Consider the following 18,857-nt stretch of genomic DNA (forward strand, 5'->3'; position numbering starts at 1 on the left):
CCCTGCTCAACAGAAAGCCGGCTTCTCCCTCTGCCTCTCCCCATGCTTGTGCTCTCTCTCGCTATCTCTCTCTGACATATAAATAAAATCTTTAAAGAAAAAAAATTTTAAAAGAGGACAATCCAACAATAAGACATAACAATTGTAAATATTTGTGCCCCCAAAGCAGGAGCACTCCAATACATAACGCATTTAATAACAAACAAAGTAATCAACAGTAACACACCCCACAGGAGGGAACTGTAACCCTACTGACATCAACGGGTAGGTCAGCCACACAGAAAATCAACAAGGAACCAGTGGCTTTGAATGACACACAGGACCGGACGCATCTAACGACACATTCCGAACGCGCCTAGAACAGCAGAATGTACATTCTTTTCAAGTGCACATGGGACATTCTCCAGAACAGATCACATACCAACCAGCCCACAAGTCTCAGCAAATTCAAGAAGCTTAAAGCCATACCGTGCATCTTTTCTGACCACAGTGCTATGAAACTAGCAATCAACCAGAAGGGAAAATCTGGAAAGAACACAAACACATGGAGATTGATGACATGTTATTAACAATGAATGGGTCAACTAAGAAATCAAAAAGTACAAGGAAACAAATGCAAATGAAAACACAAAGGTCCAAAATTGGGGGGATGCAGCAAAAATGGTTCTAAGAGGGATGTTTGTAGCAACAGAAGCCTACCTCAGGAAGCAAGAAAAATCTCAAATAAACAACCTAACTTTGTATCTAAAGGAACTAAAACCCCAAGCCAGTAGAAGCAAGGAAATCATACATATTACAGCAGAAATAAATAATATGGAGCCTGACAAAAACAAAAAATCACAACAGAACAGATCAATGAAACCAGGAGCTGGTTCTTTGAAAAGATCAACAAAACCGATAAATTCTTAGCCAGACTCATGGGAAAAAGATGACTGAAATCAACAAAATGAGAAATGAAAGAGAATCCAAACCACAGAAACACCAAGGACTGTAAGAAAACATTACGAAAAACTGTATGTTAACAAACTGACATAGAGCAGAACTGGGTAAATTCCTACAAACATATAACCTCCCTAAACTGAATCAGAAAGAAATGGAAAATTTGAATAGACCAATCACCCACAACGCAACTGAATCAATCATCAAAAAACTCCAAACAAACAAAAGTCCAGGACCAGACGGCTTCACAGGTGAATTCTACCAAACATTTAAAGAAGAGTTAATACTTACTCTTCTCAAGCTATTCCAAAAAATAAAAGAGGAAGGAAAGCTTCCAAATTCATTCCATGAGGCCAGCATTACCCTGATACCAAAACCAGATAAAGACACGACAATGAAAGAGAACTACAGGCCAGTATCTCTGATGAACAAAGATGCAAAACTCCTCAAAAAAAGACAAACTGAATCAAGCAATACATTAAAAAAAATCATTCACCACGATCAAGTAGGATTTCTCCTGGGATACAAGGGTGGTTCAATATGCACGAATCAACACGACACATACCCCAGTAAGAGAAAGGATAAAAATCATACACTCATTTCGACAAATGCAGGAAAAGCACCTGACAAAGTACAATACCCATTCCTGATAAGAACCCTCAACAAAGTAGCTGAGGGGGACTGTATCTCAACGTAATAAAAGCCATAGATGACAAACCTGCAGCTAACCTCACACTCAACGGTGAAAAACTATGGGTTTTCCCCTAAAATCAAGAACAAGACAAGTAGGTTACCGCTTTTATTCAACACGGTAGCCAAAGTCCGAGCCACAGCAGTCAGAGAACAAGAAGAAACAGAAGACTTCCAAGCTGGTAAAGAAGTCACACCTTCACTACCAGCAGATGATACAGCACTACACAGAGAAAACCCTAGACTCCACCAAAAACTAAAGTCGCAGGATACAAAATCAATATTTATAAATCCGCGGCATTTCTAAGTACCAATAAAGAAATACCATGCAGAAAAATTAAGACAACAGACCCATTTACAAGTGCACCAAAACCAATAAAATACCTAGGAATAAACTGAACCAAGAAGGTAAAAGATGTGTGTACTGTGAAAACTATAAAATACTGACGAAAGAAACTGAGGACAACACAAACAAATGGAAAGCTACTCCGTGTCGGGGTGCCTGGGGGGGCTCTGTCAGCTGAGCCTCTGTTTCTGGCCTGGGTCATGATCCCATCATGACCCCAGTGTCCTGGGATGGAGCCCCACAAGCAGGGAACCTGCTTCTCCCTCTCCCTCTGCCTGCCGCTCCCCGCCTGCTTGTGTGTGCGCTCTTTCTCTCTGTCGAGTAAATGAAATCCTAAAAAAAAAAAAGATAGTCCATGCTCACGGATGGGGGAGACAAATACCATTAAAATGTCCATGCTACCCAAAACAATCTACAGATTTAATGCAATCCCTCTCAAAATACCAACAGCATTTCTCACAGAACGAGAACAAACACTTCTAAATTTTTATAGAATCACAGAAGACCCCAAATGGTGAAAGCATGCTTAAAAAAGAACAAACTGAAGGTGTCACACCCCAGACTTCAAGTTATACTGCAAAGCCGCAGTCCCCAAGAGTATGGTCCTGGGTGCCTGGGTGGCCCAGTCAGGTGTCCCACCCATGGTTCCAGCTCAGGTCATGATCTGAGGGTCACGTGAGTGCACAGCCTGCCTCCGATTCTCTTTCCCTCTCCCTCTCTCTAAAATAAATAAAGCTTTAAAAAAAATTTAAAAACCAGTACAGTACTAGTGCGCGCGCGCGCGCGCACACACACACACACACACACACACACACACACAAAACCAGATAAAGAGATCAATGGAACAGAATAGAAAGCCCAAAAATAAACCCAAAATTATATGGCTAATTAATCTTCAACAAAGGAGGCAAGAATAGTCAATGGGGAAAAGCTGGTCTCTTCAACAAATGGGGGGAAACTGGACAGCTACACGCATAAGAATGAAACAACTAATTTCTTACATCACACACAAAAATAAATTCGAAATGGATTTCAAGATCTAAATTTGAGCCCCGAAACCATAAAAATCCTAGAAGAGAGCTCGGGCAGTAATTTCTCTGCCATCAGTCACAGCAGCATTTTTTTTTATGTCTCCTGAGACAAGGAAAACAAAAGCAAAATCATGCTACCGGGACTACAGTAAAATACAGAACTTCTGCACAATGAAGTAAACCACCAACAAAACTAAAAATCTATCGAACAGGCTGAAGATATTTGCAAATGACATTATCAAGTAAGGGGTTAGCATCCAAAATCTATAAAAAGAACTTACACAACTTATACCTAAAAAAACAAATAATCCATTTTAAAATGGGCAGAAGACATGAACAGACATTTCTCTAAAAAAGACACCCAGATGGCCAAAAGACACAGGAAGAGAGGCTCAACATCTCTCCTCACCAGGGGAAATACAGATCGAATCCACAAAGAGCCCCTCACACCTGTGAGAACGGCATGAACCGAAAACACAAGAAACGAGTGTTGAATACACTGTGGAGAAAGGGAGCCCTCGTGCACTGGTGGTGGGAGTGCGAGCTGGTGCCCAGGGACCCGGGATGGAAGCTTCTCAGAAAGTTGAAAATAGAGCTACCCTGTGATCCAATAATTCTACTACTGGGTAGCTCCTGAAAGAAGACAAAAACACTTAATTCAAAAAGATATATGCACCACAATGTTTACTGCAGCATTATTTACAATAGCCAATACGGAAACAACCCAAGTGTCCACTGATAGATGAACAAGGACGTGGTATATCATACATACACTGGAATATTACTTAACCATGAAAAGAAAATAAAGGAAATCTTGCCATTTGCAACAAGAGGATGGATCCAGACAGTGTAACAATAGCGAAATAAGGCAGACCACGACAAATAATATGAGTTCACTCAGCTCATGTGAAATTTAAGAGCCAAAGGAAAAGAAAAGACACAAACTCTTAATTATACGAAACCAACGGACGAAGACACAAACTCTTAATTATACGAAACCAACGGACGGTCACCAGAGGAGAGCTGGGTAGGGAACGGGTGAAACGGGCGATGGGGTTTACAAGCGTACGCACCGAGCGACGCACCGGCCTGCTCAATCTGCACCGCACACCTGAAACAAGTGTCGGGCCGCTCCACGGGAAGCCTCCAGGAAGTGAGGGGGAATAAATCATGCTACATCTGCTTTGCCTGTCATCTTTACATGGAAGGAGAGAGCCTGGGGCCCGCGCGTCTGTTTACCACGCGGCTCACGGCTTTACGCTCACTGTTGAGACCTGTGGCTCAGAAAAAAGATTCCGCTCAAAAGAGAACCGCTCATTAACAGTGCAACTCGCCACTCAAGAGCTCTGGGAAGATTAACAAGATTAACACTGTTCTCATGCTGGGAACATATCTATTCTGCGGCCCATGGATCAAGGAGTTATCGTGACTTTCGAGTCTTATTTTTAAAGAAATACATTTCGTAAGGCTGTGGCTACCACAGACAGGGACTGCTCCGATGGGTCAGGGAACAGCGAACCGAAAACATCCTGGAAATGATTCACTATCTGGAAGAGCTCAAACTATCCACATCAACAGGAATTTGGAAGAAGTTGATTCCAGCCCTCATGGGTGGCTTTGAGAGGTTCAAGACGGCGGTGGAGGAAGTCACTGCAGATGTGGGGGAAACAGCAGGAGAAGCGGATCAGAAGTGTGGCCTGAAGACGGGAAACTGCTAGAATCCCGTGATCAACCCTGAACAGACGAGGACTTGCTTCTTACAAGCAAAGAAAGTGGTTTCATGAGATGGAATCTACACCCGTTGAAGATGCCGTGAAGACTGTTGAAGTGACAACAAAGGATTTAGAATATCACACGAATGCAGCTGTAATGCAGCAACAGGGTTGGAGAGGATGGACCCCAGTTTTGGGGGGTTTTTTAAGGTTTTATTTATTTGAGAGAGAGTACAAGCTTGGTGGGGTGGGGAACAGAGGGAGAGACACAAGCAGGGAGCCCAACTCAGGGCTCGATCCCAGAACCCTGAGATCATGACCCGAGCCAAAGTCGACGCTTCACCGACTGAGCCCCCCAGGCATCCTGTACTCCAGTTGTGAAAGAAGTTCTGCTGTGGGTAAAACGCTACCATACAGCATCACAGGCTACAGAGAAACTGGTCCTGGAAGAAGAGTCAGTCCATGCAGCAAACTCCAGGGTTGTCTTACTTTCGGAAACGGCCACAGCTGCCACCACCCCGATGGGTCGGCAGCCTTAAACAGCAGACAAGACCCTCCACCAGCAAAAAGATTATGGCTCCTGAATGCTCAGATGATGGTAAGCATTTTTTAGAAATTTTTTAAAAATAAGATATGTACATTATTTTTTAGACACAACACTGTTGCACTTAGTGGACTACAGTTCAGTGTCAACATGACTTTTATACGCCCTAGGAAACCAAAAATTCATTTGACTTGCTTTACTGCGATATTCACTTTATTGCACACCCGTGGTATCTCCAAGGAATGCCTGTAATGAGGGAGAAGAAACTACCAAGAAGCAATTCTATATCCAGCAAAACTATCCTTCCAAAACCGAATGCAAAATAGAGATGTTCCTAGACAGACAAAGCATGAGAGGACTTGCTGCTCAGCAGAACTCCTGTACGATACAAGAGGAAGGCCTTCTGGAGAAATGCTGAAGAAGTGCCAATGGGCGGTATCTGACCCCAGAGGGACAGATCCTGAACACTAACAATCGTGAATAAAGCTGGAAAACATAAAATCCTTCTCTCAGTACTTGTCTTAGTTTCCTCAAAAGACATGAAAGCATCGGGCAATGTTTACAGCACCATCTTCTGATGAATACCCACGCATGACACAGACGCCAACAACAGCCCAGAGAGAGAGAGGGAGACAAGAGTTACACTGGCGTAAAGCTTCTCCAGTGCAGAAACCCAGACGGATACTGTAATTCCTAGAGCAATCAATCACTTTCCTTATTCATGAGCAACCGCTTGCTTACCTATTTTTGAGAAAATTATTTTTTTTAAGTAAAGAAAAAATAAATGAAGGATTCAAAATGGTACTCGGAAAGTATTTACTTGGGGCACCCGGGTGGCTCAGTCGGTTAAGAGTCACACTGTTGATTTCAGCTCAGGTCATGATCTCAGGATCGTGGGATCCAGCCCCAGGCATGAAGCCTGCTTAGGATTGTCTCTCTCCCTCTCTGTCTGCCTCTCCCTGCTAAAAATAAACAAATATATAAATAATATAAATAAATAAAAATAAAATTATTCACTTAACATAAAAGAAGACAATTGAAAGAGGAACCGAGGGGCACCTGGGTGGCTCAGTGGGTTAAAGCCTTTGCCTTCAGCTCAGGTCATGATCCCAGGGTCCTGGGATCGAGCCCCACATCGGGCTCTCTGCTCAGCAGGAAGCCTGCTTCCTCCTCTCTCTCTCTCTGCCTGCCTCTCTGCCTACTTGTGATCTCTGTCAAATAAATAACTAAATAAAATCTTTAAAAAAATAAAAAATAAATAAATAAAGAGGAACCGAGAATTAAAAAAAACAGCAAAACAGCAGATGTAAATCCAACCACAGTAACAATTACATTAAATGTGAATGAAGGAGCCATTCCACTCAAGAGCAGAGACTGTCCCACCACATAAGGAAGAACAATGTGGCCATCTGCTGTCTAAAAGAAACACACTGTAGATTTCAAGGCACCATCTGCTAAGTAACCAGGGCTAGTCCTCCCTGTGCCGCTGGTAAAGGCACCACTCTCCTCATCACCATGGCAACCAGGTGGGCAGACCTGATCTGGGGTCGAGAACAGACTCAAGCCCAAAGCCCTCTGAGCTGTGTTCTAGCCAGCAAGCTCTGCCGGGAGCTATTCAGCACTGGCTCAGCTAAGAAGGAAGAGAAACCCTGAATTCCTCTTAACTGGTTTTTACTTTTCACGGGAAAGATGATTCCATTAGTAATGTCAAAAGGGAAGGTGACAGGCACATCAGGATCTGGGCATTCCTGGGACTCTGGCCAAAACATCATTTCAATATTATCAAAATCCCAGCCTCACAATGCAACAACCTGAAACTACTTAAAAATGTGACCTGAGATGGAAGAAGGTATTCGCAAATGACAGTACAAAGGGCTGATATCCAAGATCTATAAAGAACTCCTCAAACTCAACACCCCCAAAACAGATAATCACGTCAAAAAATGGGCAGAAGACATGAACAGACACTTATCCAAAGAAGACATACAAATGGCTATCAGACACATGAAAAAATGTTCATCATCACTGGCCATCAGGCAGATTCAAATCAAAACCACACTAAGATACCACCTTACACCGGTCAGATTGAACAAAATCAACAAGACAGTAAACAACGTGTGTTGGAGAGGATGTGGAGAAAGGGGAACCCTCTTACACTGTTGGTGGGAATGCAAGTTGGTGCAGCCACTTTGGAAAACAGTGGAGAGATTCCTTAAAAAATTAAAAATAGGGGGGCGCCTGGGTGGCTCAGTGGGTTAAAGTCACTGCCTTTGGCTCAGGTCATGATCCCAGGGTCCTGGGATCGAGCCCCACGTCGGGCTCTCTGCTCAGCAGCGAGCCTGTTTCCCCCTCTCTCTCTGCCTGCCTCTCTGCCTACTTGTGATCTCTGTCTGTCAAATAAATAAATAAAATCTTAAAAAAAAAAAAATTAAAAATAGAGCTTCCCTATGACCCTGCAATTGCACTACTGGGTATTTGCCCCAAAGATACAGATGTAGTGAACAGAAGGGCCACATGCACCCCAATGTTCATAGCAGCAATGGCCACGGTCGCCAAACTGTGGGAAGAGCCAAGATGCCCTTCAACAGACAAATGGATAAAGATGATGTGGTCCATATATACAACAGAGTGTTACGCAGCCGTCAGAAAGGATGAACACCCAACTTCTGCCTCAACATGGCGGGACTGGAGGAGACTGTGCTGAGTGGAAAGTCAAGCAGAGAGAGTCCGTTATCATATGGTCTCACTTACTTGGGGAGCACATGGAAAACCACAGAGGACATTAGGAGAAAGGAGGGAAAAGTGAAGGGGAGGAAACTGGAGAGGGAGGAAGAAGAACCACGAGAAACTATGACCTCCAGTAAACAACCTAAGGGTTTTGGAGGGGCGGGGGTGGGGGGATGGCTTGGCTTGGCAGTGGGTATTAAGGAGGGCAAGGATTCATGGAGCACTGGGTGTTCTATGCACACAAGGAAACACGGAACACATCAGAAACTAATGATGTACTGTACAGTAACTAACGTAACACAATTACAAAAAAAAAAAAAAGGTGACCTGAACTGGAAAATATAAAACTTGCCTCTTAAAAATATTTTAGAATGATATGACCATCTGTATTATGTATTTTTAGTCACATGTAATTAGAATTATCTTCTTAGTTTCTGACTGGACAATTTTTTAGAGTTTTTTAATTAATATTTTATTTATTTATTTGACAGAGATCACAGGCAGGCTGAGAGGCAGGCGGAGAGAGAGAGAGAGGAGGAAACAGACTCCCCACTGAGCAGGGAGCCCGATGCGGGGCTCGATCCCAGGACCCTGAGATCATGACCTGAGCCGAAGGCAGAGGCTTTAACCCACTGAGCCCCCCGCCAGGCACCCCTGACTGGCCAATTTTAAAGTTTCTATTTCTCCTCCACCTCAGTGGGGTCTGTAAACCAAACCAGAAGATGCTTCTTTAAAACAACTCTGATCTGACGGAGGGCTCCCGCCTCTGCTCAGCTGCTATTTCACACACAAGCCCACCTAAAAGGTCCAGCTTGAACCTAGCCCCAAAAGAGCCATCCCGGACCCTCACAGGACCCTTCCTCTGCCTTCCGGCTTTCTCCTTCTGCTGAAGGTCTGGAAGGCTCGGTCCACAGCTCCCACAGCCCCCCGCGGGCTCCCCGGAGGCTGCACCCCGCAGAACCGGAGAGTGGCTGAAAGTCTTCCAGACTTCTCCACGCCGCTGCAGGCACTCAGGGACCTGCTCTGAGAAACAGGAGGCTGAGGGACTCCTGCCCTGACCCACGAGCGAGGCCCCGCACGAGGTTCGTGCGCTCTCCGTTCACCATGCTGCTTTGACATCTTCACAGCTTTCAGCAAAGGGAACAGTGGCCCTCCTGGGCCGGCCGGTTCTTAGAGTCACCTGAGGGTCCAGTCACGCAAGCCAGCCCCCCCCACCCCCCGAGCCAGACCCCCCGTGCCCGGGGGCCAGGCAGCGCCGGATGCCTCCAGCCCAGAGCTCGTGCAAGTAGCACGCGGACCAGCCCTACACAGTCCCCCCACCCCCCCCGACCTCGGCCTGCCGCCTGCACTGGCGCTGACCCGCCAGCTGCGCCCGCCTGGAGGACCCGGCCTGCACGACTCCGTCTCCTGTGGCCACACCCGCCTCGCCCCCGCCAGAGCACACAGAACGAGCCCTGCTATCTGCCGAGGAAAGCCGCCTCTGCCAACAGGCAATGCAGGAGTCACCCACGCCCCCAAGGCAGCTGGACTGGTCTGAAAACGACCCCGTGCGCGATCGGCCCCCTACGGGCCTTCCGCAAAGCAGCGGAGAAGAGCAACGTGCAGGCAAGGCCACAGAAGGGCCGCGGTCCCGAGCTCCGGCGCGTGGGCACTCAGACTCGCGGGCTCCCAGCGGCGGGTCCTGCCGGGAATAAAGCGACCGACGTCACGGAGACAACCAGGGAAACTCAAATACAGACCGGACAGTGGAGGCCGGTGAGAAATGCGCCCTAAGAGCGACAGAGGATGGCCGCGGGGTCCGGGCAACACGCAGCCACTGTCGGTCAGACGGGCCCACCGAGGTACCTGCGCAGGAAATGCCATTAACATCTACCAGTCGCTGAAAAGCACTCCCGAGAAACAAAAAGTCAGGTCACAGACGTGACGGGAGTGGCACAGAGCTGACAACGGCCGGACCTACGGAGCGGCCACGCGGCAGGCTGCCCTGCACTCCGTCCACCTTCGGTTAGTTTCCGTGATGGAAACAAGGACAAAACAAAACATCCTCTCGTGTCGTTGCTAAAAACATGTCTTCCCCAACCCTGACCCCATCCCCAGGGACCCAGGTCTGAGATGGGCCCGCAGCCTGACCGCTCCGCGCACTTGCCCGTGGCCCACCACGGGGCCCCGGGGACGCGGCACAAGGGCCACGCTCGTACGGCTGCCCCACCCGCGGTGCTTCGGCTCAGTTCCCCGCGTGCGGAGCTGGAAGGCCGGGCGCAAGGCCAGCGGTCCACGCCACCGTGGGGCTGCCACGCGAGCTTCCTTCTGCCGCAGCCACGGAACGCGTAGAAATGCTCGCTGCGTACCAGCCGGCAGCCCGCACGGTATGACCCATGGCACTGCGACGTTTCAGCTTCAAAAATACGCCACCGCCACCCCGATCCCCCAGAAAGGCTACAACTGACGTCGACATGACCAAATGGTGGCGAGGCTGCGGGACCGGCCGGCTCTGCGGTACTGCTGGGCGCAGCACCAGGCTCCGAGACAGGCCCCGCGAGTCTGTGAACAGATCCCGACCGCACGCCCCAGCGCTGCGCTCCCAGAGAATCAAACACGGGGACTCAAATGCTGTCACCTGAAAGGTACAAAGGCACCAGTCACAGCGGCCAGAGGTGGAGACAACCTCCGTGTCCATCAGCAGAAGACGACTGGGTAAACGCACCGCGGCCCAAGGAGTACGAGTCAGCCACGAGCGCGAGCCCAGCGCGGACGCGCCAACACGGGTAAACGTGTGAGGCGCTCAGCCAAGTGGAAACACACACACACAAAAGGTCACAAGGTGCACCGTCCCGTTTCCACCTGTCAGAAGAGGTAAATCCGCAGAGAAAATGCACACCGGGGGTCGCCAGGAGCTGGGGAAACGGGGAGCTTAGCAGGTGGGCTCCCCTGGCAGGACGGAAGCGCGGAACCAGGAAAACGAGCCCACGCGACACTGCGGACGGACTCACGCCGCTGACCGGCCCGCCTCAGGACAGGTCCTCTGATGGGACCTGAATTTCACCTGAATGAGAAACAAAAAACGGGGGTGCCTGGATGACTCAGTCAGCAAAGCCTCTGCCTGCAGTTCAGGTCACGATCCCCGGGTCCTGGGACCGAGTCCCACAGCGGCCCCCAGCTCAGCGGGGAGCCTGCTTCCCCCTCTGCCCCTGCTCCTGAGCACGCGCTCGCTCTAACAGATAAAAAATTTTTAAAAATTAAATAAGCAAAACCAAAAAAACAAAAGGAACTACGGACACATACAGACAGCAGGAGTACATGTGAAAACACCGGACGAGTGAAGGAAGCCTCACAGGAAGCCTAGGCAGTAGGAGCCCGTCAACGGGAAAGAGGAACTGGGATGCACAGGGACCTGCCGGGCGGGGCTAAGGGAGCGTCCAAGGGTGGGGACGGAGCCTGGGTTCCCCTGCGAGGACAGGCCTGTGACCTGTGCGTCGCACTATACACGGCTCCCCTCCAAAGACGGGAAGAGCCACAAAGACTAGTCCACGGCACGCTCGGGTCGGTGAGACGCACGCGGAGCACCGCGCGGTGGTATCCACCCAGGTCTGCAACTCTGAAATGCAGCGGAAAAAATCAAACACTCGCGGCTGGACAGGTCAGGGTCAGCCAGCTCTTCCCTGAGGGGCCACGTGGTACATACTCTAGGCTCGTGAGCACGTGAGTGCACAACACTCCCCTGCCCTGTCTCAAACCGTCACAGGAAGGAGCCGGCAAGAATCCGGACTGTAACCGGCCCTGAGCACCCGGTCCAGGGGCGCCAACTCCATTCAGTGCTGTGCGACCACCATGCCCTCCTATTCCCCAACGGCTCCCGGGCCCCACACTGCAAGTCTGTCCCCACGGAGCAGTAGCTCCCCACAGCCTCCAGCCCAGGAACCCTGCAGGCCTCTCGGGGACTATCTACTCCGGATCTCTCCCGGAGCGCGGGCCCGTGGCTGCGGGCTCATCTCGGAGAACGAGAGCACAGTCATGCAGGTCGCGGCAGGCGGCACGAAGGCCGGGCCGCACCCTGGTGACCCGTTTGTGCCGAAAACACCAGGGGCTGTTTCCTTTTCAGCTCTTCGGGAGGCTGCTGCTGTGAGCAGGGGCCTGCGAGGGGCCGGGTCCAGCGTCCTGAGGAGCTGCCGGACGGCCTCCCAAAGCGGTCTCGCCCTCCCCCGTTTCTCCAAATTTCCGACGACAGCTACCACGGCAGGCACGAAGAACCAGCTCCCTGCGGCGCTGGCTCGGCTCGTCTAGACTGAGGGCGTCCGGCAGCTTCTCACGTGTTACCGGCCACGCGAGTGTCTTCCTGCGGAGCACCGTCAAGTCCTCTGCCTGTTTTTAGTGGGTGCTTAATGTCGAGCTGTAGGAGGATTTCGTAGGTCTCTGGACAGCAAATCCTTATCAGGTATATGATTTGCAAACATTTTCTCGCTTTCTGTAAGTAAATTCTTCTCGTTTTTTTGATAATGTCCCTTACTACGCAAAAATCCTTGTTTTTGATGTAATCCTGTTTATCTATTTTTGCTTTTGTGGCCTGTGCTTTTGGCGTCCTAGCTAAAAACCCACTGCCTAAGCACAGGTCGTGAAATTTACTTTTTGTTTTGAGAGAGAGTCCCGAGCAGACTCCCCGCCCAGCACGAGCCCGAGCTGAGATCACGACCTGAACCAAAACCAAGACTCGGACGCTTCACCGACTGAGCCGCCCAGGCACCCCCCCGTGTTCCTCTAAGGCCTCTGCAGGCCTTGTGCTTGAATCGGGTCATCGCTCCGTGGGAACCGCCGCACGCGGGGTGAGGTGGGAGCCTGGCTTTCTCCAGCAGGTGGAAATCCAGCTGTCCCAGCACCGTTTTTCAAAACTGTTCCTTCTTCTTTTAACGAACACATTTTGGTCAAAAACTCACTGGCCATGGTTATGTCGGTTTATTTCTGGACTCCCAAGCTATCCCACTAGTATCTCTCTCCCTACCCCAGTGCCATGCCGCTCGGACCCCACCACACACACGCTTCTGACTACAGAGACCGGCATGGAGCGGCCTGCCGGCCAGACGCCCGGCCATCCCTCGGAGACCGAAAGCTGCACTTACCTGAGAACACCACGGGTCTGGAGGACGGCTTTGCGCTCTGAGAGTGCTGCTTCTTCTCCAGGGCCGCCAGCATGCCCCCCAAATCCAACTGCACTGGAATCTGGCTCTTCTTTCCACTATTTTTATAATTGTTCTAAAGAATCAAAGAGTCGGAAGTTTTCTTAGGATGGCGTATTTTACAAACCGTGCTTTTCACTTCACAACAAAAAGTCATAAAAGATAAAATGAAACCTATTTATAGCAACCATTAGAAATCTAAAAATTAAAAAAAAATCCAGATAATCCCACATCATCTTTCAAGGTGACTGCGGTGGTTTCTTCCCCCTCCCCTCCCAGCCCCAGGTCTCGGTCTGCACCCGCACGGTGAAAGGCGCACACCTCCAGGTAGGACACCAGGACGCGTGCGGAGTCTGTGGCAACGGGAGTCCGTGAGTGAGGCCAACTGATTGCTGTAACTGACTCACGGGCACCACGCAACTTCCGACTGCCTCGGGGAGCCAATCGGATGCCACGAAATCAGAGGGCTGGGACCAAGAATTTACACAAGTCCGAAATGCATGCGGCGGGCGTGGAATTTAGGCACGAAGTGTGCTCTACTGGAAACACATGCTACTCTGAAAGGGGTCTGAGGACACGGGCAGCCGCAGCACACCTGCCCTCGGCACGTCCTCTCCTGCCCAGCCGCGGGCCCACGTCACCAGGCGAGCGCGACGTGCCACACAGGTGGCTACGGAGACTCCGCGGGCAGGGACAGGAGAGGACCGAACTGGACCACGGGAATCCCAGGGAATCTGCACCATGTTCAGTCTTACTGCTCACAAATGTGAAAATCCCACCCCACTCCAGAAGGCCAAATGACATGAAAGTGCTGGAGACTCGAGAAGAAATGGGGCCAAGTGTGCGAGTTCTCCACCCGGATGACGAATCACAAGTTCATCCGCGAATCCCCCGCGGGGCAGGGGCTCAAGGAGAGCCCCCTCTTCACCTGGCACTGAGCGCTCGGGGTTAAATTTGCGAGGGGGGGAGGGGGGTCTCCTTTTTGTTTTGTCAGACTCTGCCACCTCACAACGGAATTCCTGTTTCCCAAATAAACAGCCCACTTTTCCCACTCTCCGTCGGAGACCCCCAGGCAGTCTGTGCCGCCTCCTGATGCAGCAGTGGCAGTACCGCAGTCTTCTCACGACGGTGACAAAACGTGCGCGCTCAGAGCATCGACACCCTGCGTGTGAGTCTCCAGTGAAGAAAGAAATCAAAACAAAACCACCTTTCTCGCACATAAAGAAGTCTGGAAGATACTTTTTTCTCAAGAGTTTAGTTAAGCAGGAAGAGTTAAGCCTAAAGCAAAGACCGCGTCAATCTAAAACTTACCTGTGCCTGCTCTCTGGCCTGACATCTCGGAGACGCTACTCTCTCTCTTCTTTCAGATGCAACAGCCAGATTGGGGAACTCCTCGGCATCCTAAGTAAACCACAAACCCCTGAGCTCTTTGCAGATCACGAGACCCAAGTGTGCCCACGTGCGAGCTGTTCCTTGCCCGGGCTCTCTGTCACCAGCTCCCACAGAGCTCACAAGGGGACCTCAAACCTCCCCAAACCGTTTTACTCTTAGAAACTGATTTAAAGACCACAGTTCCGATCCCACTGCCCTAGAGAGCAAGTGGGCGGGGGCCCCAAGGCTGTGGGGGCCCTGGGCCCCCGGGCACAGTGTTCAAGCACCCAGCCTTCAACTGCGTTTCCATTAGACTACCCGTCAGTCTAGTCTCGGGAGTGCTGCCCTAGTCCCGTGCGCTGCTCCCAGACTAGAAAATAGAAATGAAATAGAAAATAGGGCAACAGCCCTCTAATGACAATGGTGAAGTCATTTAAAAACACCTTAGATGCTTTTGTTAGCATTTTACAGGACTCAGAGAAGTGACGTGAGAGAGGGGAGCAGAACTCCATGAATTATCTGTGGGCCCAAATCATTAACACTCTGCCAGGATCACAGGTCTTCACACGCGACCCTAGTGTCCTCAAGGGAGTGCGCCAAGAGCTCTGGGAGCCCCCAGGTTTGTGGGAAAGTCTCATGTTTGGCCCTAAGCCGGAGGGCAGGCAGCAGCGCCGAGCACCGGGAGTCAGGCTGAGCCTGGCACGGAGTGTGCACCCGGGGCGACTCCCCGCAGCACAGGGGCTGTCCTGTGGTACCGCAGAACAGTGCCCAGAGGGCTTCTGCAGGTCTGTGGAATTCTCTCGGCCGGGGCCCACGATGGAGTTATGGGATTCTAATTTTCCTCCTGAGTGAAGCACGCTACAGTCACATTTCTGGATAGAAAAGGAGACCCTGCAAACGCCAGCATGCCAAAGCAAGGAGAAACAGGTGACCAAGACACCGAGGAGCCAGCGTGAGCACCACGGCACCCGCAGCACCAGCTCTCCCCGCAGGCACGCGGCTCTCGACTGGGCACGCACCCTGCCGCCGTGCGGGGCCGCCCAAGGGGGGAACACGGGGGGCACCTATTCCCTTTAGCACAGGGCGAGGAGCACGGAAGGCGGCTCTGGAGAGTCTCGCTCCGGAAGCCCGTGCGGTCTGTACGTCTGCTGGGCCGGGCCCGCTCCTTAGACCACGAAAGCGTAATAAAGAGAAGCGTACTTCAATCTTTGGCGGCTCCTGAACCGTCGTCAGGACTTCGTACTCTGATTTAGACTTCTCTTTCTTTTTCTTGTGCTTTCTGGAGGCTTCATTCTGGTCAGGATCGCCACCATGGGATGCTCTGGACTAGAGAGAAAAAACACAGCAAAGTCATGGGTTTACAAGACGCTCGCTAGAATGTTTCCTTCCACGAACCGGAGCAAACTGGAGATACCAAGTTGTTCAGCCAGAAGGCGGCTCTGTTCAGAGCTGGGCTCCTCACCTCTGTTTTCCGAAGACCAGCACTCAGGACAGTATTTCTCAAGGAAAGGAAATCTGCTGAAAAAGCGGTCCTATCCAATTACTTTGAAACTGGCAGACTTGGTATACCTACTTCTGGGCCGGAAGAGATCATTTGACCATCTCTAATACCAACCCGAAGTCTTGGCATAAATCCAGGTGTGCTGGGAGCGCCTGGGTGGCTCGGTGGGTTCCGTGGCTGCCTTCGGCTCAGGTCATGATCCCAGCGTCCTGGGATCAAGTCTCACATTGGGCTCCCTGCTCAGCGGGGAGTCTGCTTCTCTCTCTCTCTGTGCTCCCCCTGCTTATGCGCACTTTTGAGTGCTCTTTAATAAACAAAGCCTTTAAAAATAAAGTAAATAAAATAAACCCGGACGGGGCCATTCCTAACAGCCTGGTGGTCCTTAAACCCGATCACACATCTGCATCCCCTGTGGAGCCTTCAAGTCAGAAAAACGTCTGCGCCCCTCCCCCACCTGCTGAATGTGACCCCACAGCTCCCACCCCCTCTCTCTGTCAGCTCAAACACACCTCGGCCTCACCCCGGGACCCGGCCAGGGCTGCGCTGTCATTCCAGCTCAAGAGCCGGCCCGTCTCCATGTCCCCCGCCATGCCTTCCGGAGCACTCATCGCGACCAGTCTGCGCCACGCCGGTCTACCAGAGAGCAGGGCCTTTCCTCGTCGGGGGCCCTGCTTTATCCCTGGCGGGGACTGTCCCTAAGAACGTTCACTCCTGACCTAGAGGACCTGCCCCTGACATCTTGTGAAGTGAAAAGGTAAACTCTGAAAGATGAGAGTGTAGAATGGTCTCATATGGTCTCATTTTTGTTTAAAAGAAAAAAAAAACAAACCTTAAAAAACAAAGCTCTCTGTGCTGATGTTCTGAGAAGCCTGAGGTAGAATATATATCCTGTCGTTAACACAGGCTTCCACGGAGCGGGCAACAAAGGGAAGACGGCCTCGGTCCTAAGTCGCTCTTTGTGGCTTACGTTTGCTATTCCAGTAATAAGAGCTCACAACACAGAGTTTCCGAGGGAAACACCATCCTGACCCTACCACCCGCATTACGCAGGAGACCATACCCCTGGGTTGGAAGACTACAGGCGATCTAAATTTTTATCTTAGAACTTTCCTAAAATAAACTTTCCTCACACTTATATTTAGAAAGTCAATTTTAGGGGCGCCTGCGTGGCTCAGTTGGTTAAAAGTCTGTCTTCAGCTCAGGTCATGATCCCAGGGCCCAGGGATCAAGCCCCGCATCGGACTCCTTGCTCAGCAAGGAGCCTGGTTCTCCCTGCTTGTGCTCTCGCTCTCTCTTAAATGTAATCTTTAAAAAAAAAAAAAAAAAAAAAAGGTTATGGGAAAATAAAACAAAATCATTAATATTAACTCTGAGAATCTGAACCGTGCATGAGGAAGCCTGGTTCAGACAGCGAGACGGCAGCCAAGCGGCAGCCCCAGCCTGAGCCCTGCCGTGCCACCTATGCCCACATGCCCACAGCTGGTGGCTCCACGTGTGCTCAGAGAGGGTCTCGCCTGCGGCTCCCATGTCCTTCACGTTGCTCATAAGCTGTGAGGACAGGCTCCCAGGTCTGACTTCGTTCTGTCAGCAGCCACTTCCCCTCCGTCAGCACAGCCCCCGTTTGTTCGGGGTGATCTGTGACACTCTGGGGAGCAGAAACTGTTCTCTTAGAAAGGGCATCACTGCACGTCAACAAACACGGCCACATCCCCACCTAAAGTAATGTACCCACACACGATGAAAACCAAGAACAAAATCTAGACAAGAAAGGCTCGTGGAGAAATAAATCCAGCGACCGATGAAAATGGCAGCTTAACGTCTGAACTGAAATGGAAAAAGGATTCTGCGATGCGCTCTTACTACAGCTCCGTCAACCAGAAATCCGTATCCTACACCAGGCGACCACAAGAGGTGGAATTCAGCTGTCTTGCTGGCCTCACCCTAGTAAGTAAAAGCAATTTAAATACAACAGATGGAAGACTAGGGGGCGGAGAGCAGGGTCCACAGGCCGGTGTGAAGCTCTGCAGCATCCCTCCTTTGAAGACTCCAGAACGGGGTCACAGGTGCTTTAAGAGCACGGGTGGAAAAGCAACGCCGCCCCTTACTCGGAAAGCTACCACTTGTGTTCCCTGACGGAGGGTCTGCTTTCTTCAAGACACGAGTACAACCGACTCACATTAGCGACTACAGCACAGAATGCAACACTGTTAGGATCGGAGAAAAAAATCTGTAGCCGGGGGCACAGAAGACCAACGTAAGCCAACACGACACATACCTTCTTAGCGGAGTGGACGTGTTTCTCTCTGCAGGAAGGATCCGAAGATAAAACTTCAGGACGTGACATACTGACGCTCTGAGGGTCTGCTGACGAAGCGACCGTCTCCAGGTTTACCGTGGAAGCAACGTTTTTAGGGGCTGCAGACGGTTCTGCAGAGAGCGTCTGCCGAACAACATAACCCATTGGTGTCCAAGAGAGCTCTGCTCGAAGATAACCAAAGTGCGTGAGCCATCCCAACGGTAAAATAAAACCGCTTAGCAATTCTAAACACACATTACGTGAGGTCATTACTCAGAGCATGATTAAATTCAGACTGGTGCTCAAAACATTCTCTTGGAAACTAGAGCATTTGCTAAGCTTTCTTCTGGGAGCACGCGTGCTGAGTTAACTTGCAGGCTGCGTGATTTTCCTAGCAACCGGCTCTTTAATTTGGGGGTGCTGGTGGGTAGACAAACCATAGTTCTGGTTAAAAAGTAACAATCCACAATTAGGTCCACATGACAAACACACAAAAATTAATAGGGCAAAGATCAAGTTTTGGCCCTACTAA

The 18,857-nt window shown here is 50.4% G+C and overlaps 1 protein-coding gene across 1 annotated transcript in view; it reads right to left on the bottom strand.

Annotated features, from left to right (window-relative positions):
• Positions 1 to 18,857, bottom strand: part of SECISBP2 (SECIS binding protein 2) — a 46,641-nt gene that overhangs the window by 15,851 nt on the left and 11,933 nt on the right. The window contains exons 7-10 of the mRNA XM_032866418.1: positions 18,305 to 18,507; positions 15,729 to 15,854; positions 14,469 to 14,558; positions 13,101 to 13,233 (exon numbers count right to left, since the gene is read on the bottom strand). Coding sequence (XP_032722309.1) covers positions 13,101 to 13,233; positions 14,469 to 14,558; positions 15,729 to 15,854; positions 18,305 to 18,507 — 552 coding nt within the window. The remainder of the gene's footprint in view (positions 1 to 13,100; positions 13,234 to 14,468; positions 14,559 to 15,728; positions 15,855 to 18,304; positions 18,508 to 18,857) is intronic.

Source organism: Lontra canadensis, unplaced genomic scaffold (assembly GCF_010015895.1).
Source record: "Lontra canadensis isolate GAN:19392208 unplaced genomic scaffold, GSC_riverotter_1.0 scaffold31, whole genome shotgun sequence".
Lineage (NCBI taxonomy): Eukaryota > Metazoa > Chordata > Mammalia > Carnivora > Mustelidae > Lontra > Lontra canadensis.